The following is a 26,544-nucleotide window of genomic DNA, read 5'->3' on the forward strand; positions in this document are numbered from 1 at the left end:
AGCGCTACAGCGATGTGTCAGTCACACCACAGAGCGCCAAAAAAGAACACGACAGCTCGAGAGACGTTTATGGTCTCACTCCAGTCTATGGGGAAAGGTAGCCCATTTTCAATTTATTGTGCTTGCAAACTCACCCTGACACCCTCTACCCCCAGAAAAAAAAAAAAAAAAAAACTCTTCGGATCTAGACGAATCACATAAATGACATATTTTGATTCAAAACGGCGAATTTCGCCGAAAAGCGAGTAGTTTGCAGGTATGTTTTTGGGCTTGTTGTTTAAGTTTGTTTCATAAAGCAAACAGGTTTATGGGGTTATTAAGGTGAGCACACATGAATCATGATATTTTGGTCTTATTTTCAACATTAAGCATTTGAATTTATTTCGGTTTATTATGGGCTTGTTCTTGTTCGCTGGTTTTTCTAGCAAGATCTGGCAACATGAAAGAGTCAAGGTTTGTGTTTTCCCTGAAATTCACTACGCATACAGAAGAGAGACAAATCTCCGATGCACATTAACGTCAATGTTTATTTTATGGTTTTTATTTTGTAATATGTTGTGGATTGGTGTTTCTGGGGAAGGTTCCTGAATGTTTACAGAAGAGAGACACATGTTAACGTCATTAACAACTAGTTGTTCAGTTCGGTTCTGTACACACTGCATAGAATTTCTGTAAATGCGTTTGTCACTACCTGTATTTTACTGAACTGTGTGTGTACAGAACTTGATTAAACACTAAAAGGTGAACTGACTACCGAATCTAGCTGCAGTGTGTACGGGGTGGATCCCCAGGTCTGGATTTGAGAAACACTTGTAGAAATGCATGACTTATTTTGAAATTATATGGGTTTAGATAATTTATGTTTAACTCGGAGGGCAAAGCTGATGAGATCTGCAGTCGTCTTCAGGAGTAAAAAATTGTATCTTTTGGCTTGAATGGCCACTGTTTGCTTATGATAACAAATCAAGTTTAAGATGAATTCATCCTCTAAACTGCTACACTGCCAGTGAATGGCAAATTTTTAACCAATCATGACTGCTTGTAATTGGACAAATTAAATATTAAGTTAAGCTTTCTATCTTCTGTTGTAAAAGGACACCAGAGACCGTTTATACCATAAATGTGTTTAATGTTTTATTTTTGTTTTGTTTTTTTAAATAAAGGTTCCTCCCACATCAAAAATCTAGCCACTAGCCAGTTGTAAAGTGCTCTGCTTGCTATCCATCTGATAGTCAATTGCAAAAGCAGTCAATTGATATATTTGCACACAGAGACAAACAGACACTCAGAGGCTTTCAATATCAGGAGAAGACTTTTTGTCTGGAAACATGCACTTAGCAGAAATTTTATGTCTAGTGATCAGTATAGTCTGTTGTGCAGCACTGGAACAGAGTCCGTCTGGGAAAAGCAGTTGGACTGGGAAGCTGTTAGTGGTACCGATGGATGGAAGTCACTGGACGGGAGTGAAGGCCGTGGCAGAAGAGATGGGACGCAGAGGTCACACAGTGATTGTGGTGATTCCAGAGATCAGCATGTATTTGGGTCCAGGCAAACACTACATCACAAAGACGTTTCCGGTCCCATCTGAGCTGGAGTTGTTTAACAAGGTATTGACCAAGCATGTTCATGAATTGACAAATCAATCCCTACTGGAGAGTGTGACTTCAGAGTTTAGCAATGTAAAGAGGATCTTAAACTTGATGGCCTCTACTAGCGAAAGTCTGTTCAAGAACCAGGAGCTTATAGAGTTTCTGAGAGCGCAAAACTTTGATGCTGTTTTAACTGATCCTGCCCATCCAATGGGGGCCATATTGGCATATAATCTTTCCGTACCTACGGTGTACATGTTAAGGGGAATGCCGTGTGGCCTCGATGCTGTGGCCACAGCCTGTCCGGACCCTCTTTCATATGTCCCACGTTTCTTTACACAAAACTCAGACCGGATGTCTTTTGGTCAGCGTGTGTGGAACGTTCTTGTGAGCGTGCTGGAACCACTGGGGTGTAAAATTATTTACTTGTCCCATGAGGATGTGATGTCCAACTTCCTGCAGAGAGATGTGAGCCTGATTGAGATCCTGAGCACTGGAGCTGTCTGGTTGATGCGGTATGATTTCAGCCTGGAGTTCCCCAAACCCCTGATGCCCAACATGCAGCTCATAGGAGGAATTAACTGTGAAATAAAGAACCCACTGACAAAGGTGAGCATCACTTTCACTTAATAATCACGTAATAGGTTACTTATGATATTAAACAAAGTCCCTGCTTTCAAATTGTGTTTTTTTTTTTTAAAGAAATTCGAACATTAAAAACCGTTTTGTGACTCTTTAATGTATCATGACAGATTGCTGTAGCTCCTCAGCTCAAGCGGCTCGTGAACCAATCATCTCTTCCTACTAGTTAATTTATAGCATCAAATAAAAATGAATGAACATGAGAACGAATGTTGTTTAAAACACGGAAAAATGTAAATACACACCATTTTTCAAGTTCAAGTCCACTGAGGTTAATCTTCTAACTCCTGACTGCTTTGTCGGACAAAATGGCGGATTCGGCGTTATGATTGGTTAGATCGCTTGTCAATCAAACTCCCAGCGAAGGGTGCATGACACGGTAGTTGAATTTGTAAAAGAAACAACTGAAGGGAGCCGCTCCGGTGAAAAACAGTGATTGGATCTACACCTTAAGATGACGCACAGCTCATATCTCTGTCGTTGTAAGTTACCGAAAGCGACACACAACACATCCAGGGGAACTGCTCTCTCACACTGTATGACGTGACAGACAACTAGTTGTCCAGTACACAGCGCAAGAATGCGGTTGAAAATTTACGGGTGTGAGTTCGGTTATGTTCACACACAGTATGGTTATTTACAGTAGTGACAAGTTGTCACTACTGTAAATAACCATACTGTGTGTGAACATAACCGTAGCCTATTAAGGACTCAAATACAGAACTGACAAGTGTATTCTGCTGCTGTGTTAACGTGGCCATAGAATCAGCCTAGAATCGATTTTTCTCAGGACATCAAAGACCAACGTCAGACACGCCACTCAAAACTAACGGAAAGTCGATGCAGATTGCTTACCTTATGCTGAAACGATGTTGTTATCAGTTGAGTGAAACAACGCTACAGGATAAACAGGTATTCAACATGAAATCGATCTGGTTTGATTACCTCATGTTGAAACAATGTTGATTTCAGTTGGGTTAAAGTTTTATACAGTTAACACATTTTTAAAAATCTCAAACACTTAATACTAATAGATAAATTAGCATGTTTATGTAATAATCACACATCACATTCAGTTAACATTGTTTTAATATAATTTACAAAATACAGTTACAGAGAGCCTACATGTTTAGAGCATACAACCTTACAAATCTTCAGTATGACTCATATAAAAGGCATTTACATTCAAATACACACAAGGGTATACAAGTAAATTACAGGCTAAACAGTCTCAAGTTAAAAAATTAAAAGCAATATTTACTCAAGAACAAAACTGGTCATGTTCTTTTGTACCAAACATGTTATTTTTATTGGAGCACAAAAGGAGATGTAAGGCAGAACATCAAGAGACTGACAGCCTGAGTCACAATTCACTATCACAGTTTCTTTTCTAATGGTGACCGAGACTAAGTGACTCTCTCCTTTTGTGTTCCACAAAAATAAAAAGACATATGGGTGAGTTGATGATTTATAAAGAAATCTTACCCTTGAAAATGGAGAACAGAAGAATATAGCAGATGAATTGGTTTTCCTTTGCAACTAAAATGGAAGTTCCTCACTCTTGTATTATTAGGAATGTAAACTCCTTGGGTGAAAAAGGTGACAAAGATGTAACCCACAATTTCAATACATAGACAAAACTATTTTTAATTAGTTTAAAAAAAATAGATATTATTTTATGGCCTAAAAAAAGATGTTTAACCCACACTGAAAAGTCATTAAACGCCCATGAGAAGGATGCAATACAGAAACCGGAAAATTAAAGTATGACCATTGGACGAGAAATACTGATTGGGTCAGCAGGGTCCAGCCAATCCTTCGTTAACAATTAAATATCACTTGTTTATATATTGATTATACGCAAAATGAATAGTAGTTAATAAGATAGACATGGTTTGTCATTGGTAAAATGAGACTGGAAATGTAATCAGAATATTGTCTCAAATTATGCATGCGCTGTATAATATACTGTGTTTATACACAGTTGGCTGCGTAGTCGCTGTCTAAAGATGTCGGCAGAAGCGATGGCTGTTTTGCAGAATGGAAATATTCCAATTACTTCACTTTACGTTACATTACGGAACATTACTGTAAAATGTAAACTATGTCCTAGGGAGAAAAAACTGTGCACGCTCTCTGAAGGCCCCGATATACTTCAAACAAAGTTCTTTTTTGCTCTTCGTTTAGGAGTAAAATGAAGTTCGAAATGCGTGAGCAGCGATATACTGAAATCGAACATCTGACACCTTCCACACTGCTGAGAGCGACTGTTAGATGAATATGTAAATACATGCTGTACACTTTCTTCTCAGTAACAAAATAAACAACAAAAATTAGAAAACTGCAAGCATTTTTATAGAAAGCATAAGAAAAAGACTTTATTCAATATATTGCTTAAACGCAAGCAGCTTTACAGCATCAAACATGAAAAACAGTGTCAGTGCTTCATTTCATCAGAAGCACAACTTTATTTTGTACTATAAAGCGACTATCCAGTGTGTTCATGTTTTCACCCGCGGAGCTCTTACCTCAACAAACTCAACAGATCAAATGATTCAGAGAAGACTTCCACGCGAGTGAAGGTGGAGCCTCAGTGCACACCTCCTGTTACGTTATCGTCACGGACCAATGGTAGTACGAAGATGTTTTGCAGCTGGAGCGAACTTTTCCTTAAAGTTCGCTTTGGCAAACCGTTTCAAACTTCCAAAAAGAACACAAAACGAACTTCATTTTGGCCTGATTTTGTTCGAAATTACGTCACATCAGTTCTTGAGGGACTGTCTTTAGTCAGTGCGCTCTCGACCAAAGCGCACACACATAGCCGCCTCTCGCAAGTGTCAAATTTCTGCGGTTTATTACACATAAACGTTCAAATACACACACAGTTACATCAAAATGCCCTTCTTGGCATATATTCAGGTTGGTTATGTGAATGTGAACATCATGTGCATGCAGCATGTGTAACATCATATTGTCTCCATCCATTAGGTCTTAGTGACAAAAGCCTTTAAAACATGTAGTCTACTACTAATATGAAAGATAATTAGCAAAAGAAATGTATAATTTCATTCTTTTTATCTTCATTATCTTAAAAGGAAAAACAGCTGAACAGAGCAGAGCAGTAATGTGATTCACGCTGCGCTGTTTTAATTGGTCAGCGGCGCCCTGGTGAGATTAGTTCGCGCCACGCTGTCCATTCAGTGGCGCAAGCAAGCACATCCGTGCTATGCTGATGAGTCGGTCGTGCGGCTCTGTCCATTGAACCACGCAGATGACATGTCAGCGGGGTGTGAGCTCTGTAAAACCGCACTGTCTTGTCCTACTTTTGGTTTGTTTGGCTTCCGATACACACCCCGTCCGTGTGCAACCCAAATTTCGAGACAGCGCAGATGGTACGCGTGCAACAGCGCATGCGCAACAGGACAGAAAAGTCTACTAGGTGGCAATAAGCACAATGTGCAGTCATCAAAGAAGAGTGTGTAAAGAGCGATTCAAAAACAAGAAGAGTAAACTCAGAAGCATGCTTTCTCCATTGTTTTTGACTCCTGTTCTCTTGATGTATCTTCTGAACTATGTTGCAATGGTGGATGATTTTTCTTCTCCGATCCTGCCCAGTGACTGTCCGGTTGATGACACGATGTCTGGTAAAAGTATAGAAAAAGTTGTACTGCACATGTGTCGAACTCGGTCATCCGCGCGCATCCGTGGAGTGTACTTTGAAAAATGCGTGGACGCAACTGCGCACAAGACGTGACCGGGCTTGGAAAGTGAAGTACACCTGGGGCTTAAGACTTTTTGGTTAGAAAGATGCACTGCAGAGCAATTTCATGTCTAGTGATGAGTATAGTCTGTTGTGCAGCGCTAGAACAGAGTCCGTCTGGGAAGAGCGGTTGGACTGGGAAGCTGTTAGTGGTACCAATGGATGGAAGTCACTGGACGGGAGTGAAGACCGTGGCAGAAGAGATGGGACGCAGAGGTCACACAGTGATTGTGGTGATACCAGAGATCAGCATGTATTTGGGTCCAGGCAAACACTACATCACAAAGACGTTTCCGGTCCCATATGGGCAAGATTTAATCAACCAAATGATGGTAAAACATGTTTGTGAATTGACAGCACCAGGGCAGTCCCTACTGAAGAGTGTGACTTCAAAGGTGGTCCATTTGAGAAAGGTTTTTAACTGTATGGACTCTACAACTGAAAGTCTGTTAAAGAACCATGAGCTTATAGAGTTTCTGAAAGAGCAAAACTTTGATGCTGTTTTAACTTATCCTGCCCATCCAATGGGGGCCATATTGGCATATAATCTTTCCGTACCTGCGGTGTACATGTTAAGGGGAATGCCATGTGGTCTCGATGCTATGGCCACAGCTTATCCAAGCCCTCCTTCATATATCCCACGTTTCTTGACACGAAACTTGGTCAGCGCACATTGAACCTTCTTAAGAGCATGCTGGAACCACTGGAGTCTAAATTTATTTACTGCCCATTTGAGAAGTTGACATCCAACTTCCTGCAGAGAGATGTGAGCCTGACTGAGATCCTGAGCACTGGAGCTGTCTGGTTGATGCGGTATGATTTTATCCTGGAGTTCCCCAAACCCCTGATGTCCAACATGATTCTGATAGGAGGTATTAACTGTGAAAGTAGAAACCCACTGACAAAGGTGAGCATCGTCTTTATACTCATCACATGATACACTAATGCTACATGACAAGAAACGGACTAAATGAGGTAAAAAGGTCAACTTTTCAGACCAGGATAAATGTTTTAGAATGAAGAATGGTCATGACTTTCAGGACTCATACTGTGTGATTTTAAACTAAGTCAAAGTCAATACATTATCTGCAGGTGAACCCAGGCTGGAAAGTGTGACAAAGATCCTGGGATCTCAGCCATATTATTAACAAAAAATTAATTGGACTCTGTATCTACGTAATTTATTGCCAGGGTCATTTTGGGTGAACCTAATTTTGCCAAATTCCACATGTTCTTGTATCAACATCAACATCCTTGTTAGTCCTGGAGCAACATGCCTGACAACCAATCACCAGATTTTAGGATTTGGTATTATGTTAAAGGTAGTTTTAGGACTGGTTTAGGTGGCTGGTTTAGGTTCTTTGCAAACCTACAGTATCGTTTCCCTGTAGGGTTTTGGGTTAGGAGTAGGGATAAGAGTTACAACTTTTCTTTCTTTTTTTCCCTTTTTTGGAAAGGATTGTTGTACAAAACCTGTTGACCCTATACTCTGCAAAATCAAGACATGTCACACCACAGAGCGCCAAAAAAGATCAGGACAGCTCGAGAGACGTTTATGTTCTCACTATAGTCTATGGGGAAAGTAGCCTATTTTCGATTTATTGTGCTTGCAAACCCACCCTGACACCCCCCACCCCCCGAAAGAAAAAAAAAAACTTCTGATCTACACGCTTCACATAAATTACATATTTTGATTCAAAACGGCGAATTTCGCCTAAAAGCAACTAGTTTGCAGGTATGTTTTTGGGCTTGTTGTTTAAGTTCGTCTCATAAAGCGAACAGGTTGATGGTGTTATTAAAGTGAGCACACATGAATCTGGATATTTTGGTCTTATTTTCAACATTAAGCATTTGAATTTATTTCGGTTTATTATGGGCTTGTTCTTGTACGCTGACTTTTCTAGCAAGATCTGGCAACATGAAAGAGTAAGGCTTGTGCTTTCCCTCAGATTCGTTCACCGCACATACAGAAGAGAGACAGATCTCTGATGCACGTTAACGTCAATGTTTATTTTATGGTTTTTAATTTGTAATATGTTGTGGATCTGTGTTTTTCAACTTCATTCTGGGGAAGGTTCCTGAATGTTTACAGGAGACACATCTCCGATGCACATTAACGTCATTAACAACTAGTTCAGTTCGGTTCTGTACACACTGCATAGAATTTCTGTAAATGCGTTTGTCACTACCTGTATTTTACTGAACTGTGTGTGTACAGAACGTGATTAAACACTAAAATGTGAACTGACTACCGAATCTAGCTGCAGTGTGTACGGGGATCCCCAGGTCTGGATTTGAGAAACACTATTGTAGAAATGCATAACTTATTTTGAAATTAAATGGGTTTAGATACATTATGTTCAACTCAGAGACCAGGAGGAACAGTTCCTCCTTTTGGCTTGAGTGACCACTGCTTGCTTATGATCACAAATTAGGATCAAGTTTAAGATTAATTCATCCTCTAAACTGCTACACTGCCAGTGAATGACAAATTATTAACCGGTCATGAATGCTTACAACTGGACAAAGTAAATATTAAGTTAAGTTTTCTAACTTCTGTTGTAAAAAGACACCAGAGACCGTTGTTTATACCATAAATGTGCTTAATGTTTTATTTTTTATTTTTTTAAAGGTGCCCTAGAATCAGAATTTGAATTTACCTCGGCATAGTTGAATAACAAGAGTTCAGTACATGGAAAAGACATACATTGAGTTTCAAACCCCATTGTTTCCTCCTCCTTATGTAAATCTCATTTGTTGAAAAGACTTACGGAAAACACTCGGATCTCAACATAACACTGACTGTTACGTAACAGTCGGGATCATTAATATGTATGACCCCAAAATTTGCATAATGCCAGCCCATTCGACGCATTAGACAAGGAAAGGCAGTATTAACGACTGGATCTGTGCACAGACAAGGTAAGCAAGCCAGAACAACAGCGAAAAATGGCAGATGGAGCAATAATAACTGACATGATCCATGATAACATGATATTTTTAGTGATATTTGTAAATTGTCTTTCTAAATGTTTCATTAGCATGTTGCTAATATACTGTTAAATGTGGTTAAAGTTACCATCGTTTATTACTGTATTCACGGAGACAAGAGTCGTTGCTATTTTCATTTTTAAACACGTGCAGTCTGTATAATGCATAAACACAACTTCATTCTTTATAAATCTCTCCAACAGTGTGTAATGTTAGCTTTAGCCACAGAGCATAGCCTCAAACTCACACATAATCAAACGTAACCATCTAAATAAATATTTTACTCACATAATTCGAAGCATGCATACAGCATGCATGACGAACATCTTGTAAAGATCCATTTGAGGGTTATATTAGCTGTGTGAACTTTGTAAATGCACTGTAATATAGTCGAGAGCTCATGTGGCAGATAGAGCGCATCTCTTAAAGGGGCCGTGCTGAAAAAATCAGTGCATAGTTAATGATGCCCCAAAATAGGCAGCTAAAAAAATTAATTAAAAAAAATCTATGGGGTATTTTGAGCTGAAACTTCACAGACACATTCAGGGGACACCTAGGACTTATATTACATCTTGTAAAAAAACAATCTAGGGCACCTTTAAATAAAGGTTCCTCCCACATTATATCTAGTCACTAGCCAGCTGGAAAGTGCTCTGCTTGCTATCTCTCTGATAGTCAATTGCAAACGCAGTCAACTGATATATTTGCACACAGAGAGACAGACACTTTTTTGTCTGGAAACATACCCAGGGCTTAAGACTTTTTGGTTAGAAAGATGCACTGCAGAGCAATTTTATGTCTAGTGATCAGTATAGTCTGTTGTGCAGCGCTGGAACAGAGTCCGTCTGGGAAGAGCGGTTGGACTGGGAAGCTGTTAGTGGTACCAATGGATGGAAGTCACGGGACGGGAGTGAAGGCCGTGGCAGAAGAGATGGGATGCAGAGGTCACACAGTGATTGTGGTGATTCCAGAGATCAGCATGTATTTGGGTCCAGGCAAACACTACATCACAAAGACGTTTCCGGTCCCATATGAGCTGGAGTTGTTTAACAAGATATTGACCAAGCATGTTCGTGAATTGACAGATCAATCCCTACTGGAGAGTGTGACTTCAACGTTTAACAATACAAAGATTTAACTTGATGGCCTCTACTAGCAAAAGTCTGTTCAAGAACCAGGAGCTTATAGAGTTTCTGAGAGCGCAAAACTTTGATGCTGTTTTAAAGGTGCCATCGAACGTTTTTTTTTTTACAAGATGTAGGCTAATATCAGTCTAAGGTGTCCCCTGAATGTGTCTGTGAAGTTGCAGCTCAAAATACCCCATAGATTTTTTTTTATTAATTTTTTTAACTGCCTATTTTGAGGCACAATTAGAAATGCGCCGATTCATGCTGCGGCCCCTTTAAATCGCGCACTCTCCGCCCCCTCCCGAGCTCTCGATTCTATCACTGCACAAACAGAGACACCAGTTCACACAGCTAATATAACCCTCAAAATGGATCTTTACAAAGTGTTCGTCATGCAGCATGTCTAATCGTGTAAGTATGGTATTTATTTGGATGTTTAACATTTGATTCTGAATGAGTTTGATAGTGCTCCGTGGCTAACGGCTAATGCTACACTGTTGGAGAGATTTATAAAGAATGAAGTTGTGTTTATGAATTATACAGACTGCAAGTGTTTAAAAATGAAAATAGCGACGGCTCTCTTGTCTCCGTGAATACAGTAAGAAACGATGGTAACTTTAACCACATTTAACAGTACATTAGCAGCATGCAAAACATTTAGAAAGACAATTTACAAATATCACTAAAAATATCATGTTATCATGGATCGTGTCAGTTATTATTGCTCCATCTGCCATTTTTCGCTGTTGTCCTTGCTTGCTTACCTAGTCTGATGATTCAGCTGTGCACATCCAGACGTTAATACTGGCTGTCCTTGTGTAATGCCTCGATCATGTGCTGGCATATGCAAATATTGGGGGCGTACATATTAATGATCCCGACTGTTACGTAACAGTCTGTGTTATGTTGAGATTCGCCTGTTCTTCGGAGGTCTTTTAAACAAATGAGATTTATATAAGAAGGAGGAAACAATGGAGTTTGAGACTCACTGTATGTCATTTCCATGTACTGAACTCTTGTTATTTAACTATGCCGAGATAAATTAAATTTTCAATTCGATGGCACCTTTAACCGATCCTGCCCTACCAATGGGGTCCATATTGGCATATAATCTTTCCGTACCTGCGGTGTACATGTTAAGGGGAATGCTGTGTGGCCTCGATGCTGCGGCCACAGCCTGTCCGGACCCTCTTTCATATGTCCCACGTTTCTATACGCAAAACTCAGACCGGCTGTCTTTTGGTCAGCGTGTGTGGAACGTTCCTGTGAGCGTGCTGGAACCACTGGTGTGTAAATTTTTTTACTTGTCCCATGAGGATGTGACATACAACTTCCTGCAGAGAGATGTGAGTCTGAGATCCTGAGCACTGGAGCTGTCTGGTTGATGCGGTATGATTTCAGCCTGGAGTTCCCCAAACCTCTGATGCCCAACATGCAGCTCATAGGAGGAATTAACTGTGAAATTAAGAACCCACTGACAAAGGTGAGCATCACCTTCACATAATAGTCATCACATGATGAGTTTCAAAGCACGTACTATCAAGTATACTAGATATTCACAATCAAATCAAAGTTTGTATCTGTATATGCTACATGACTAGAAATAGACTAAATAAGGTGATGAAAAGGTCAACTTTTCAAAAAGGCCAGATAAATGTTAGAATGTAGAATATTCACGACTCTCAGGACTCAAATTGTGTGATTAATCTAAACTGATTATTCTACGTGGGTGAACCTAATTTTGCCAAATTCCACATGTATAGCAACATCAACATCCTTGTTAGTCCTGGAACAACATGCCTGGCAACCTATCAGATTTTAGGATTTGGTATTATGTTAAAGGTAGTTTTAAGACTAGCTTCAGGGGCTGGTTTAGGTTCTTTGCAAATCTACAGTATCATTTCCCTGTAGGGTTTTGCGTTAGGGTTTTTTTTTTTTTTTTTTTTTTGTGGAAAGGATTGTTGTACAAAACCTGTTAACCCTATAATCTGCAAAATCAAGACATGACTCATTGTGATACTAATCGGACTAAACTCGACCACCACAGCCTGCTTGGACACTTCATCTTACATCCTATGATTCTTCACTCAAAACTCAAGACTGTATGTATTTCCATCAATGTCTGCTAAACATTCTAGTGAGAATCTTGAAGCCTTTGCTCTGCTGACTGATATATTGGTCACAGATTTTCTATGGGTTTTTAAAAAGTCTTAATTTCTTAAATTCAGTTTGTTCGAATGTAATGCCATAAAAAATCTGAAATATCATAACAAAACTAATAATTTCCATTTTAAGAGGTCTTAAATTTGGGCACTAAAAAACAGGAATCACCATACAGCCTAATCTGATTATTAAACTTAAATAGGCGATTATTAAATTAATGTAAGCACCGCATGTTCTCGCAGTTTCAGAGCAATTCATAGTCAATGAATACTGTGCATTCATGCCAAGCCATTGCTTATGATCTATTGTTAATAAATTATGACAATGTTTGTTTATTTTATGGTTTTTATTTTGTAATAAGGTCTATGTTGTAGATCAGTGTCTTTCATTCTAGGGAAGGTTCCTGAATGTTTTGGATGTCTCACTAATTAAAACACATGATAACTCATAAGCTTGTTAGTGTATTAAATAGGGAGGCATCTAAAACATTCCATGTACACACTAAGTTTCAGGAGTTACAACCGCATTTAAATATCGTTACATGTGTGTACGGAACACAACTCACTCTCGAAAATGCATGATTGTTCTGGTGTCTCTCGTGTTCGTGTTATTGTAACCAAAGTAATATTAGAGTGACAAAACACTCGTTATTTTCAGCAATTTAACTAAACATAGTCGACGGAGGCGTCGTGTTTATGCTTGTACAGCCTGTTACACACAGAGTGCGCTGTTTCTGTGTTGCCATGATCACTCATTATAAACGTTTTTGGGCTTGTTGTTTAAGTTCGTCTCATAAAACGAACAGGTTTATGGGGTTATTAAAGTGAGCACACTTGAATCATGATATTTTGGTCTTATTTTCAGCATAAAGCATTTGAATTTATTTCGGTTTATTATGGGCTTGTTCTTGTTCGCTGGTTTTTCTAGCAAGATCTGGCAACATGAAAGAGTAAGGTTTGTGCTTTACCTCAGATTCGTTCACTGCGCATACAGAAGAGAGACAGATCTCTGATGCACGTTAACGTCAATGTTTATTTTATGGTTTTTATCTTGTAATATGTTGTGGATCGGTGTTCAACTTCCTTTTGAGGAAGTTTCCTGAATGTTTACAGGAGACACATCTCCGATGCACCTTAACGTCATTAACAACTAGTTCAGTTCAGTTCGGTTCTGTAAACACTGCATAGAATTTCTGTAAATGCGTTTGTCACTACCTGTATTTTTCTGGAGTTAACTTTGTTATAGAATGCGGTTGTCCCTCCCATATTTTACTGAACTGTGTGTGTACAAACACTAAAGGTGAACTGACAACCGAATTTAGCTGCAGTGTACGGGGTGGGTTAGGACTGGATGTGAGAATCACTGTTGTAGAAATGCATGGCTTATTTTGAAATTATATGGGTTTTAGATAAGTAGTTCAACTCAGAGGCCAAAGCTGATGAGATCCCGCAGTCCTCTTCAGGAGGAACAAAGAGTGGCTTGAGTGGCCGCTGCTTGCTTATGATAACAAATTAGGATAAAGGTTCAGATTACTTCATCTGCTAAACTGCTACTACATGAATATGGCTTGGTTGCATTTATTTGACAGTTCAAATATCAACAACACTGCCAATGAATGACAAATTATTAACCGGTCATGACTGCTTGCAACTGGACAAAGTAAATATTAAGTTTAGCTTTCTAACTTCTGTTGTAAAAAGACATTAGAGACCGTTGTTTATACCATAAATGTGCTTTATGTTTGTTTTTTTTTAATTAAGGTTCCTCCCACATTATATCTAGCCACTAGCCAGCTGGAAAGTGCTCTGCTTGCTATCTATCTGATAGTAAATTGCAAAAGCAGTCAGGTGATATATTTGCACATTGAGAGACGAACAGACACTCAGAGGCTTTCAATATCAGGAGAAGACTTTTTGTCTGGAAACATGCACTTAGCAGTAATCTTATGTCTAGTGATCAGTATAGTCTGTTGTGCAGCGCTGGAACAGAATCCGTCTGGGAAAAGCGGTTGGACTGGGAAGCTGTTAGTGGTACCAATGGATGGAAGTCACTGGACGGGAGTGAAGGCCGTGGCAGAAGAGATGGGACGCAGAGGTCACACAGTGATTGTGGTGATTCCAGAGATCAGCATGCGTTTGGGTCCAGGCAAACACTACATCACAAAGACGTTTCCGGTCCCTTATGAGCTGGAGTTGATTAACAAGATATTAACCAAGCATGTTCGTGAATTGACAGCACCAGATCAATCCCTACTGGAGAGTGTGACTTCAACGTTTAGCAATATGAAGATGATGTTTAACTTGATGGCCTCTACAAGCGAAAGTCTGTTCAAGAACCAGGAGCTTATAGAGTTTCTGAGAGCGCAAAACTTTGATGCTGTTTTAACCGATCCAGCCCTACCAATGGGGGCCATATTGGCATATAATCTTTCCGTACCTGCGGTGTACATGTTAAGGGGAATGCCGTGTGGTCTCGATGCTGCGGCAACAGCCTGTCCGGACCCTCTTTCATATGTCCCACGTTTCTTGACACAAAACTCAGACCGGATGTCTTTTGGTCAGCGTGTGTGGAACGTTCTTGTGAGCGTGCTGGAACCACTGGTGTGTAAAGTTTTTTACTTGTCCTATAAGGATGTGACATACAACTTCCTGCAGAGAGATGTGAGTCTGATTGAGATCCTGAGCACTGGAGCTGTCTGGTTGATGCGGTATGATTTCAGCCTGGAGTTCCCCAAACCTCTGATGCCCAACATGCAGCTCATAGGAGGAATTAACTGTGAAATTAAGAACCCACTGACGAAGGTGAGCATCACTTTTTCACATAATAGTCATCACATGATGAGTTTCAAAGCACGTACTATCAAGTATACTAGATATTATAGATATCTGTATATGCTACATGACTAAAGAGACTAAATGAGGTGATGAAAAGGTTGACTTTTCAAAAAGGCCAGATAAATGTATTAGAATGTAGAATATTCACGATTCTCAGGACTCATATTGTGTGATTAAACTAAAGCATTTTCAAAGTCATTACAGTATCTGCAGGTGAACCCAGACTGGAAAGGGTGACAAAAGTTTCTGGGATCTCAAAAATAAAAAGTCAAGTGGGATTCTGAATCTGCGCAATTAATTGCCAGGGTCATTTTGGGTGAATGTAGTTTTGTCAAGTTCCACATGTTCTTGTAGCAACATCCTTGTTGGTCCTGGAACAACATTTCTGACAACCAATCAGATTTTAGGATTTGGTATTAATGTATGCCCTGCGGACTAGACTCAACCACAGCAGCCTGCCCAGTTTCTCTGTCGTACATCCCAATATTCTTCATACAAAACGCATACAGTATGTATTTTTATCAATGTGTACTGGGCTGCTTCTCATTTCTTATTTCTGCATCCTTGTTCCCTTTCTTCGCTTCATTTCCTCGCGTCTTAGCTCCACCTCCTTAGGATACGAGGGAAGGCTATACCTGTGTATCCTCGCTCATGACTCCTCAGGAAGCTTCCTCGCTCCTTGCCTCCTCGCGGTGCAGTCGGAAAATTGAGATGCCCTTCAAGATGGCGGAGTTTGATTGGTTTCCAGGTCATGGGCTGGAGAAAGTAGGATCAAGAAAACAAGGAAGCATCAATTTGAGTATTGAGAAGCACCCATGACATTCTAGTAAGCCTCTTGAAGCCTTTGCTCTGTAGGCTGATATTTTGGTCAGCTTAGAGGTCAAAGCTAAGGTGATCCTCTGTCTTTTTTATGTGGTACACAGAGGATCCTTTGCTTTGAGAAGCCACTGCTTGCCTTGGATGACAAACTAGAAAATACGCTCTTTTGGAAATGCATAAATCAGCTAATACGTGAATGTGTTGCAGCTTGCATCTTTGAACATAGTTCAAGTATCAACGTTAAGCTCTGCCAGTTATTAAGTTCTTGTTAGACTGATATTATTGTAATTATTACCCAGCAAGGACATGCGCAACTGGGAAAACTATGAAATATTACAGGGATAGTTCACCTAAACATGAAAATTCTGTCATTTATTCACTCTCAAGTTGTTCCAAACCTGTATAAATTTCTTTGTTCTGCTGAGGACAAAGGAAAATATTAGGAAGAATGTTTGTAATCAAGTAGCATTTAAGTCTCACATTATGTGATTTAAACCAATGTAAAACTAATGCATTTTCAAAGACATTTTATTATTTGAGGGTGAACCCAGGCTGGAAAGGGTGACAAAGGTCCCAGGATCTCAGCCAGTTAAAAGGCGGCAAAAGAAGAGTGGGACTTTGTACCAAAGTAATTCATTGCCAGATTCTTTGATACATATCTGTGCATTTGGCTCTTGTTTCATCTCCGTCTTAGTTAGTGATGGAGATAATACCTTTTTTTCTCTTTCTGGTTGTTACTCACATTTGCGAATAGTCACTAAACAAACAAAGCAGAGAAACAGAAGGAGAGAGACTCAAAGAGAACATTGCATTACACACAAAATGTTATATTTTGGCAGCTGTTTTACTTTTTTTAATTGCAAAGGTGTTTTTGCAGTGTGCCACACAGGTCAATTAATATATAAAGTCCATGTGTTAAACTATTTATTTTATAACTATAAAATATTAGGTATAAAATTACACAACACTGTATAAACAGGTAAAGGAGCATGACAGCAAACTAGGCCATGTCTGTGTTGTAAACATTATTTCAGTGACAAAGCATATTTTAATAGTAGGCTATGGGTTACTTCCAGATTGCCCTTCAGACAGATTAGGTGATAAGTCAAGTTAAGACTATGTAATAATATGCAACAGATACTATATTTCTTCTTTGGCCTTCAGGGGCAAATGCATATATACACACATACATACAATAGACTAGAGTTGCATGATCATCAGGCGCTCTTTTGGTACAACAAGTGTTTCTCTGCCTAAATACCAGAATTATGCCAGAATTTTCTTGTTTCATAAAGTTACAGCAGGTGTCACTGTTCTCTCTGTCATATTTGCAGTCCTAAAGAGATAAACATCAGTTCAGTTACTAGTTTTGTGTTCCCGCAGCGCAGCTGGGTGGGGATGGTTAAAATTGAGACATTGTAACTCACAATGGCCTTTGAAGGACCTTGCATGTGGCTGTGACTGGGTCAGTGGATCTTACTGGGTTACTTTGTTGTAGTTTGGCAGTACTTCAGGTGCTTGGAATTTGTGCGTGTTAGTTGCTCAGATTGCAGCTAGTGTCATTTGTGCAGGCAGTAAGGTTATAAAATATTTCACCAGGACATGTATGAGGTCAAAACTACTAATGGCAACAAAACTGCAGCGACTAATAGAAAAGTGGTGGTCTTTTTTGACCAATGAATCCCTCAACTGAGAGAGCTGCTAATATAATAATAATGATATCATTAGTAGTAGTATTTTAGGATTTATTTGTTCATTTAAGAACCGTGCTACTGCTATTTGAAAAAAATAACCTGATTACTGATGGTTTATATTAAATCAGTCAATGGATTAACATAGTCTCTTAAACAAGAACTATACCGTAGTATACCTTACTCCTCTACATGTCTTTCTTGAAACAAATATATAGTTCATTTCTCTTCATTGGCAAAATATCCTATGTGGATATTAATGTTATGAAATGCAATTTAAAAAACCATGTGGGGGTGTATAGCTAGTCACGCTATCTCTTGAACATGGGGAGATGGAAAGGAAAGGAGTGGCGAGCTTCTCACGCGAGCTGGGTTTGAGAGGAAGGGGGAGGTGCTGGTGGGAGTTACATTTCTTCCTCCTTGTGCTCTTGAGTTTATTCAGCTGGTTGTAAATTAGACTTTGAGTTGTTTGTCTTTACTTAGGAATGGTGTCAGACACTAAATGCTAAATCCATAGTTATCCCATTCCCTGTCAAAGAACTGTGATGTATTTGGATGTGTACAAAGTGGATCTGCTTTTAATTTTGTATTTAAGTGTTTAAAGACCTCAGTGTCTTAACTGTAATGACTAATATTGGCATTTGGTTACGGGATATAAAATTCACAGATTTGTAAAAGACTAGTTGACAGTTTATGACTGTGTAATAGTGCTGTCTTTCTTTGATTTGTCTAAATTCATGTTATTTAATGAAATGTTGTCTAGCACTCTGCCGGCCCCCAAAAGCACTTTTTTCCTTTCAGGAAATGTTTTTTTGTGAAACTGCCATCCTGACAGGAAAATTTGCATGATCTGCAACCCAAAACACAGACAACTGGCGTCCCCTCTTGTTCCTCCTTTCACTCTCTTGTTTCTCAGTCACACATGAGAGAGTCTAAACACAGCCCCTTTTTCTGGAGGAGGAGTTTAGTCCACTCCTTTTCTTTCAGTGCTTGTGTCTGGTCTTAGGCAGACCCAGTTATGCTAAAGGAAGGCTGGCTGTGGGGGCTGGGTTCAGGGCTGCTGCTGCTCTGGCTGGGTTCCTGGCTGAGGCCTGCGCAGGGTGGTCGGGTGCTGGTCATGCCTGTTGAAGGCAGCCACTGGCTTAGCATGAAGGTGTTGGCGACGGAACTGGCCCAGAGAGGCCATGACATCCTAGTCCTGGTGCCTGAGACCAACATCTTGATCCAGAGTTCAGAGCTGTTCCGCACCGAAACCTTTTCAGTGAGCTTCTCCAAGGAGGATCTGTCCACCAGTTTGAAAGGATTTCAGCAAGGGGTGTTCGAGCGTAGTCCTGCAATGATGGACATCATTGTCCAATTGAAGCGGCTGATGAACTTCACGGGATCGCAGGTGCAAGGATGCGAGTCGCTGCTTTACAATGAACCTTTGATGCAGAAGCTGAAGAAGGAGAACTTTGAATTGGTTCTCACAGATCCCTTCCTGCCCTGTGGACCTATTATTGCTACCTCACTAGGTCTTCCTGCTGTCTTCTTCCTGCGTGGCATGCCTTGCGGCATTGACATGTTGGCTTCACAGTGTCCTTTTCCTCCATCTTACGTACCTCGGTTTCAGTCTGGCAGCACTGACAAAATGACCTTTGTAGAGCGCATTCAGAATTTTGTCATGAGTGGAGTGGAGCTGCTACTGTGTCGAATAATGTACGCCAGTTTTGATGAACTTGCTGCAAGATACCTGGATGCGGATGTGACGTACCGGGAGATCCTAGGCCGCGGAGCTGTCTGGTTGTTTAGATATGATTTTACATTTGAGTACCCCAGACCTCTCATGCCAAATATGTTTTTCATCGGGGGCATCAACTGTAGGAAGAATGCCATACTTTCTGCAGTAAGTCACCAGAGATGCCTTTTTGATCATCTTTTGGATTTGGTCAAGATAAGTAAATATACTAAAAAAAAAAAAATGCAGTTGTACAATGAGGTCTTTGCTTTTTATAAATTTGTTGTTAATAAAAGTTTTTAAACATGTTCAGTAGTGAGAAACTACTAGTCCTAAGCTATGATGTACTAAGGAGGAAAGAGGTTAGGTCACCTCTATGGGTTGGTTTGGGGTCAGTTGGTGTCGGTTCTGGGAATATGGGCTCCATTTCTGAGTTTTGACATTGGTGCTTTGCCCTAACATGCATTATGTTTAACCTAATACAAACATAACCCATGGTAATATGACTCCCCTCTCCAGGGCATTGGTAACCTAAGGCAACACGATGTGCTCACTGTATTCTTTGGCATGCAACCTCCTCCTTTGCTTTCCCTCTTTGTTATTTTCTTTGTCAGCCTCCCTTCCTTCCGTGGGGACAGAAACAAGAATGCTACATGGTTTTTTTTTTCTTGTTAAACTTAAAGTGGAACATAGGTATGGTTTGGTGTTAACATAACATGGGCCTTGCTTATGAAGTTGTGTGAATACATAATGAAAACATGCTTTTTCTCTGCTCTTTGTCTAGTTTACAATATTAAGTTATGCATGTCACATGGACATTATTTAATTTTGGCTTCTTATTCTCTGACTTCTTGTCTGTCTTTTGCAGGAGGTTGAGGAATTTGTCCAGGGTTCTGGAGAGCATGGTATTGTGGTGTTCACTCTGGGTTCTCTGGTCTCTTCCATGCCAAAAGAAAAAGCTGCCATCTTCTTCAAGGCCTTCAGTATGATTCCACAGAGGGTAAGAAAGAATTTGGAAAGAAAGAAAGAAGGTGGAACGGCATACATTTAAGAAAAAACATACTGGGGGAAATGGGTCTTGGCAGTGGTGCAAGTGTTCAAACAAGGTGTAAAATAATCCTTTGAACTTCACACATTTACTAATGCCAGGCTTGTAGAGCTACACCTCCTCTGCAAACAATGTGGTGCGTGACCTGAGCCTATTCTGTTCAGCGTCCCAGATGTTCAGTCATCTCTCAGTTAAGGATTGTAGGGTTTATGAGAGCGCTTACCCACTTGTTTTCCCTGCGTGTTTAAGTGTAAAACTAAGTGGAGGCTGCACGCAGAGCTTTAGCTATAGCTGGGGAGGAGGTCCAGGATAACATCTTGTTCTCATTAAAGTTATCATGTGTGCTGAAACTGGGATTTGGCACTCTGCAGGATGGGGAATTACTGGAATGGATAGTATTACTATTAGACCAAACACAAATCTGTTGTCAGCAAGAGCTTACCATTACTTTTTAAAGATCTTTACCTGGTAATGAATCATGTTTCAACTGTTTAGCAACTCTAAAAGTGCATGAGTATTCCCTAAGACTATACTAAGTTAGTATGTGACCCCATAGGTGTCCACATAAATGCATTTTAAATTATTACAGACAAAAGGTACTTCTAAGGTAGTCGTTAAAGATCTAGTCTGGTAAGCTGGTTCAGATGTGAGTAGAGGTGTCCATAAACTGCATTAAGATTATTTTACTGTTATATAACTTGTGTTCATAAGTTATCATAAGTCATCTTTTGAGTCATTGTACTGCAAGTTGTACTGCAAAATTACCTGCGGAATGTCACGTTTTCTAGGTTCTGTGGCGGTATGCAGGCGAGATCCCTGATAATGTCCCTGAAAACGTGAAGCTGATGAAGTGGCTTCCGCAGAATGACTTGCTTGGTGAGTTCCTCTAATCTGTTTTTTTTTTGGCTAAGCTTACATATATTGTCCATCCGGGTATGGGTTCATCTTCTTTTAGCTGTGCAATGAGTACCTTAAGGCACTTTTCCCATAGCATACAACATTTAATTGGCAAATTTAATGCTTTGTATATATAATGTTGAAATTCCTCTGCAGCCAAAAGTATGACTCTGTTTTAACCCATTTGTGCCCAAATTTTTCTGAATGGTTTCATGCATATAGTCCTGTTAATAGTGTCCTATGTGAACATGTTCTGCATTTATTTTCCCCAGGTTTTTGGTTTTTTTCTTAAAAAACGTGTTTGAATGTGCGGCAACTATAGTTGCCGGTGGGCAAATATGTTGTATGCACCCCTCAATGTAAAATTTGAATAGGAGGAGAACATTTATGCATCTAACTCAAAATAACTGCTTTCAACAGATCAACAGATCAATCAAAGTTGAAGATCATTCGAAGTGAACACAAAAAAGCTGCATCTAACTTATAATCTCTTGAATTTGAAAACAAAACAAACAACAAATCCGTTTGTTTTAAAGTGGTGGAACAAAGTGCAGAACAAAGTGCAGCCATTAAGTTGCTCCAACAGAGCATTGTGAATTAAAAAGTTAAATTACATTGTTCATTAGAAAAAATTACATCTATATGTGACCCTGGACCACAAACCCAGTCATAAGTTGCATGGATATATTTGTAGCAATAGCAAACAATACATTGTATAGGTCAAAATTATTGATTTTTTTTCTTTAATACCAAAAATCATTAAACATGATCTTTACTTAATATCCTAATTAAGATATTTTGTAAATTTTCTACTGTAAATATATAAAAAATTCTTTTTGTGAGTGGATATACATTGTTAAGGACTTCATTTGGTCAACTTTAAGGCAATTTTCTCAATATTTTGATTTTTTTTGCACCTTCAGATTCCAGATTTTCAAATAGTTGTATCTCGGCCAAATGTCATATCATAACAAACCATACATCAATGGAAATCTTATATATATTCAGCTTTCAGATGATGTATAAATCCTAATTTCAAAAAATTGACCATTATTACTGGTTTTGTAGTCCAGGGTCACATACAACAAACAAACAAAAAATAAATAAATTAAAAAATAAATAAGTTAACAAATAACAATATATAATATATAACAATAAACATTATGAAAGCAAAAAGCACTAAACAAGACAAATAACCTTGATTTATTAACCCATTAAACACAGTATACCCCATTTCCCCATGATATATGTACTTACAAGTCATTTGCCCATCGGCAACTATAGTTGCCGCTTGGACTTTTGACTAAGTATACAAAAAACTATAGATCTCTTGTAAGATTTGTTTTGTTTGGATGATTCTAGAGACCCTCGTGATTACGTAGATATATATGTCAACAAAAAATTCAGAATATTAACATGAAAATTACTTTTATTTGGGAGGGTTTGCCTTCGCTATGCTTCCTGGAAGTAGGGGTTGGAAGTTGACAGCCTCATGTCACAGGAAAGAAGTCAATACCTTTTTTTTTTGTTCTTGAAATCCTTTATTTGGATGTTTTCTTGCATGTCATTGAGAAATAAAACATGGAAAACATCTAGAAAAAAACTTACAAAAGGAAAATGACAACCATACACTGCGGCAACTATAGTTGCCGGTGGGCTAATCAATAGGGAAGTACAGATCTAGAAACCTAATTGTAGATCTATGAAATCAAAGAATTTGTGTAATAATTGTATTTGTTTCTCAAACGCTGTTTTTCCAGGCTGGAACTATTTATTTGGTAACAATGTATTGTGATGGTCCCCCAACAGACATTCTGCTGACTATAAGTAACTTTGCAACTACGTATCAACTTGTTCTACTAACCCTAACCTAACAGTCTACTAGGTTTGATATACAGTTTTCTAATGAGAGTTATCTGACATGTAATTGCAAAGTTACTTATAGTAAGTAGAGTGTCTAAAGTAGACCACTGAAATAAAGTGTAACCATTTATTTGAAGTTAAGCACTCATTTTGGTTAGAAATCTGTTTGTCTTTCCAGAAGTGTGTGAGGACCAGTGTGAGGGGGTAAATTTATTATTGTGAAATCTAGGGATTCACTCGGCTTATCCCTTGTGTGATTAGTTAAGGATCAGCCAACCACAGATCCCAGCTACAACATGGATCATTAAACCGAGAAACAGAAACAGCTTTGTTAAACAAACTGTGTAAAGTCTGTAATTTGTCTGGCATGTCAGGTATGATTGCAATGACTGGAGAGCAGAACCCATTCAGACTCATAATGTTAGCTAATCCTATTAACTGTGGTTATATTGGCACTGATGCTGGAACAATGAGCAGTCTGGTCAGCTATGTAAAAACTGTACACCGATTGCTCTCGTGAAATTCAATTTAAATACCTGCAAAGATCAATAAATGACGTATGAGGATCTTAAAACATTTTTTAATAAATCAAACCGAAGCATTATACAATAGGATCCAAAGGTCTAAGGCTGCCATCAGAAAAGAAGATATTTTGAATAATGTCAGTATCCAAACAGTTGATGGGCCCCACTGACTTCCATTTTTCCATACTATGAACTGTATACCATGAACACATTTGGCTACCCATATTCTTCAAAATATCTTCTTTTGTGTTCAGGGTGAGTAGAGGGTGAGTAAATTAATTTTCATTTTTGGATGAACTATCCCTTTTAAAGGGTTAGTTCACCCAAAAATGAACATTTTGTCATTAATTACTCACCCTCATGACGTTCCACACCCGTAAGACCTTCGTTCATCTTCGGAACACAAAGCAAGATGTTTTTGATTAAATCTGAGAGGTGTGTATGATTCGTGGACAGCAATTTAACCACATCTTTCAAGGTCCGGAAAGGTAATAAAGACATTGCTAAAATAGTCGACGTGACTGCAGTGGTTCAACCTTTATTTTATGAAGCGACGAGAATGCTTTTTGTGCGCAAAAAAACCCAAAACAACTCTTCTGTTTCATTCTCATATGCTGTTTACGTTCACCGCTTCCAGGTTCTATGTCAGAATGCCGACTCATTATTGGCCGGCTTCTGCATCAGCATCACATGAATGCATCGTGGTGCTCATGTGAGCACACAAAAAGAATTTTCGTCGCTTCATAAAATTAAGGTTGAACCACTGCAGTCCGATTGACCACTTTAACGATGTCTTTAGTACCTTTCTGGACCTTGAAAGTGATGGTTATATTGCTGTTTATGAACAAGTCATATACCTCTTGGATTTCATCAAAAATATCTTAATTTGTGTTCCTAAGATGAATGAAGGTCTTACGGGTGTAGAACGACATGAGGGTGAACAATTAATGACAGAATTTTCATTTTGGTGTGAACTTCAGACTTAAACACTGCCTTTATCATCACCATGTGTGCCAGACCTGTCAAAAGCAATTAGTGACTTTAATTCTCGTCATTTATTAAAGGTCACCCCAAAGCAAGAGCCTTTATCACTCATGGTGGGACGCATGGAATCTATGAGGGCATCTGTCATGGTGTGCCCATGGTGATGATTCCCCTGTTTGGTGACCAGGGTGACAACGTGCACCGCATGGCAACTCGAGGGGTGGGAGTGATCCTCAGCATCCATGACATCACTGCACAAACACTGTTCGATGCTCTCAACACAGTTATTAATGACACCAGGTGAGAGTTTGACTGTTTTTAACATCTTTTTTTCTAATATATTTTTTCTCAATGCATCTCTCGTGCCGTCTCCTGTAGCTATAAGCAAAGAATGGAGAAGCTGTCGGCCATACACAATGACCGTCCCGTGCAGCCCCTGGATCTCGCAGTCTTCTGGACAGAGTTTGTTATGAGACACAAGGGGGCAGACCATCTGAGACCTGCTGCCCATGACCTCAACTGGCTTCAGTACCACAGTCTGGATGTGATTGGCTTCCTGCTTTTTATTGTACTGATAGTAACTCTAGCAACATTTAAATGTTGTGCACTGTGCTGGAGACGCTGCTGTAGAAAAACACAGAAGAGGAAGGAAGACTGATCGTAAAGAAAATAAAAAGCGGCATTGCTTATAAAAGCATACCATATCTACATCTACCATTTTGGTTTCAGAATAATAAAGTCGTGAGAAGTCTGAATTCCATCAGCTGACAACTGAGCCAAAGTTTTTTTAAAGCCGCAGTTTTGTAAACAGGGATCATCAATATTTTGAAGCAGTTCCATCTGTAAAGATTTTGTTTCTTAAGATATTAGTTTCACATTCTTTTATTTTGATATTACCAACCACTACTTACCTATAATTATAGTCACTCGCATATATATATATTATCCAGAATGCAAAAAAAAATAATAATAATATTATATATATATATATATATATATAATATTCTTTTTTTTTTTTTGCATTCTGGATAATGGAATTCTCTTACGTTAATTAGGAAGGATAGATACTGTGTTGAATATGACACAAATGAAATGCTGTGAAACAAACGTATAAGCTTGTCTAATTTTAACAACCAATGTTTTCTGGGGGGATTTTCCCAGCTGAAATATGTATCTGTTTCATGAACTGAATTGCTTGAAGTCTTTTCAATAATCTTTTTTTTCCCTTAGATTTTTCTTTTAATTTTTCTTCTAATGTTCAATTAAATTACCACCTCAAATCAAGTTTGTATAAAAGGAAGTTTTTTTGTTGTGCACTTGTATGATTTGAAAAATCACACTCTGAACTGGAAAAAATAAAATCCTAAAATATAAATGTAGCAATGTTTTTTTTTTTTTTTTTAATGAAGTACAAAAACCGCCTCTTTTCTCACACGGTATATGAAATTGGCTATGATCTAATATTAGTGCAAAACTGGTTGTGTAAGTATTATTTCATTTATTGGCTGAATTGTGGAGAAAGATTTTAATTTCACTTTTCTGCAAACTGGAAAAAAGCCTGTCATAAGTTTCATTTCTGCCAAAATGATTAAGTTTCAAGTTTAGTTTATTTATATAGCACCATTAAAACAGCAGCAGTGGAATGTACTTTACAACATAAGATAAAATAAATGCAAGCAAAAATTATAAATATCAATCACAAATAAAATAAACAATATAAAATTAAGTGTTTCATATGCAAAAAGGTGTTGCAAGAGGTGAAACTGTTGAACAAAGTCTAGTTTTAAAACATACGAGTCACTGTGCTGTAAATGTAGTTTCTAAAACACTGAAAGCAATGTAAAATTCAAAACCTACTTTCTTAAATTTACTTTTAGCGCCCCCTGCTGGAGGGG

General features: G+C 38.8%; 1 protein-coding gene and 1 pseudogene across 3 annotated transcripts; both read left to right on the plus strand.

Moving 5' to 3' along the window:
- Window positions 1–1,313: 1,313 nt before the first annotated feature.
- LOC125257038 (UDP-glucuronosyltransferase-like) lies at window positions 1,314–26,028 on the plus strand. Of its 3 annotated transcripts, XM_048173450.1 has the most exons (6): window positions 13,250–13,931; window positions 14,033–15,073; window positions 20,202–20,333; window positions 21,170–21,257; window positions 24,730–24,949; window positions 25,028–26,028. In XM_048173450.1, the coding sequence occupies exons 1-6, from the start codon at window positions 13,884–13,886 to the stop codon at window positions 25,305–25,307; spliced, it is 1,809 nt and encodes a 602-aa protein (XP_048029407.1). In that variant the 5' UTR covers window positions 13,250–13,883; the 3' UTR covers window positions 25,308–26,028. The 3 variants fall into 3 exon arrangements, with proteins under 3 accessions (XP_048029408.1, XP_048029407.1, XP_048029409.1); XM_048173451.1 differs by lacking the exons at window positions 13,250–13,931; window positions 14,033–15,073 and adding an exon at window positions 1,314–2,198; XM_048173452.1 differs by lacking the exons at window positions 13,250–13,931; window positions 14,033–15,073 and adding an exon at window positions 17,982–19,501.
- Window positions 4,648–8,662, plus strand: LOC125257041 (annotated as a pseudogene).
- Window positions 26,029–26,544: the final 516 nt, after the last annotated feature.

Source organism: Megalobrama amblycephala, linkage group LG21 (genome assembly GCF_018812025.1).
Source record: "Megalobrama amblycephala isolate DHTTF-2021 linkage group LG21, ASM1881202v1, whole genome shotgun sequence".
Classification (NCBI taxonomy): Eukaryota; Metazoa; Chordata; class Actinopteri; order Cypriniformes; family Xenocyprididae; genus Megalobrama; species Megalobrama amblycephala.

Excerpts from the sequence above, each read along its gene's own strand:
- LOC125257038 (XM_048173450.1), top strand. The coding sequence starts at position 13,884 with ATGAATGACAAATTATTAACCGGTCATGACTGCTTGCAACTGGACAAA. Across the intron at positions 20,334-21,169 it reads TCAGTATGATTCCACAGAGG|GTTCTGTGGCGGTATGCAGG; the intron begins GTAAGAAAGAAT and ends CACGTTTTCTAG. Across the intron at positions 21,258-24,729 it reads TCCGCAGAATGACTTGCTTG|GTCACCCCAAAGCAAGAGCC; the intron begins GTGAGTTCCTCT and ends CATTTATTAAAG.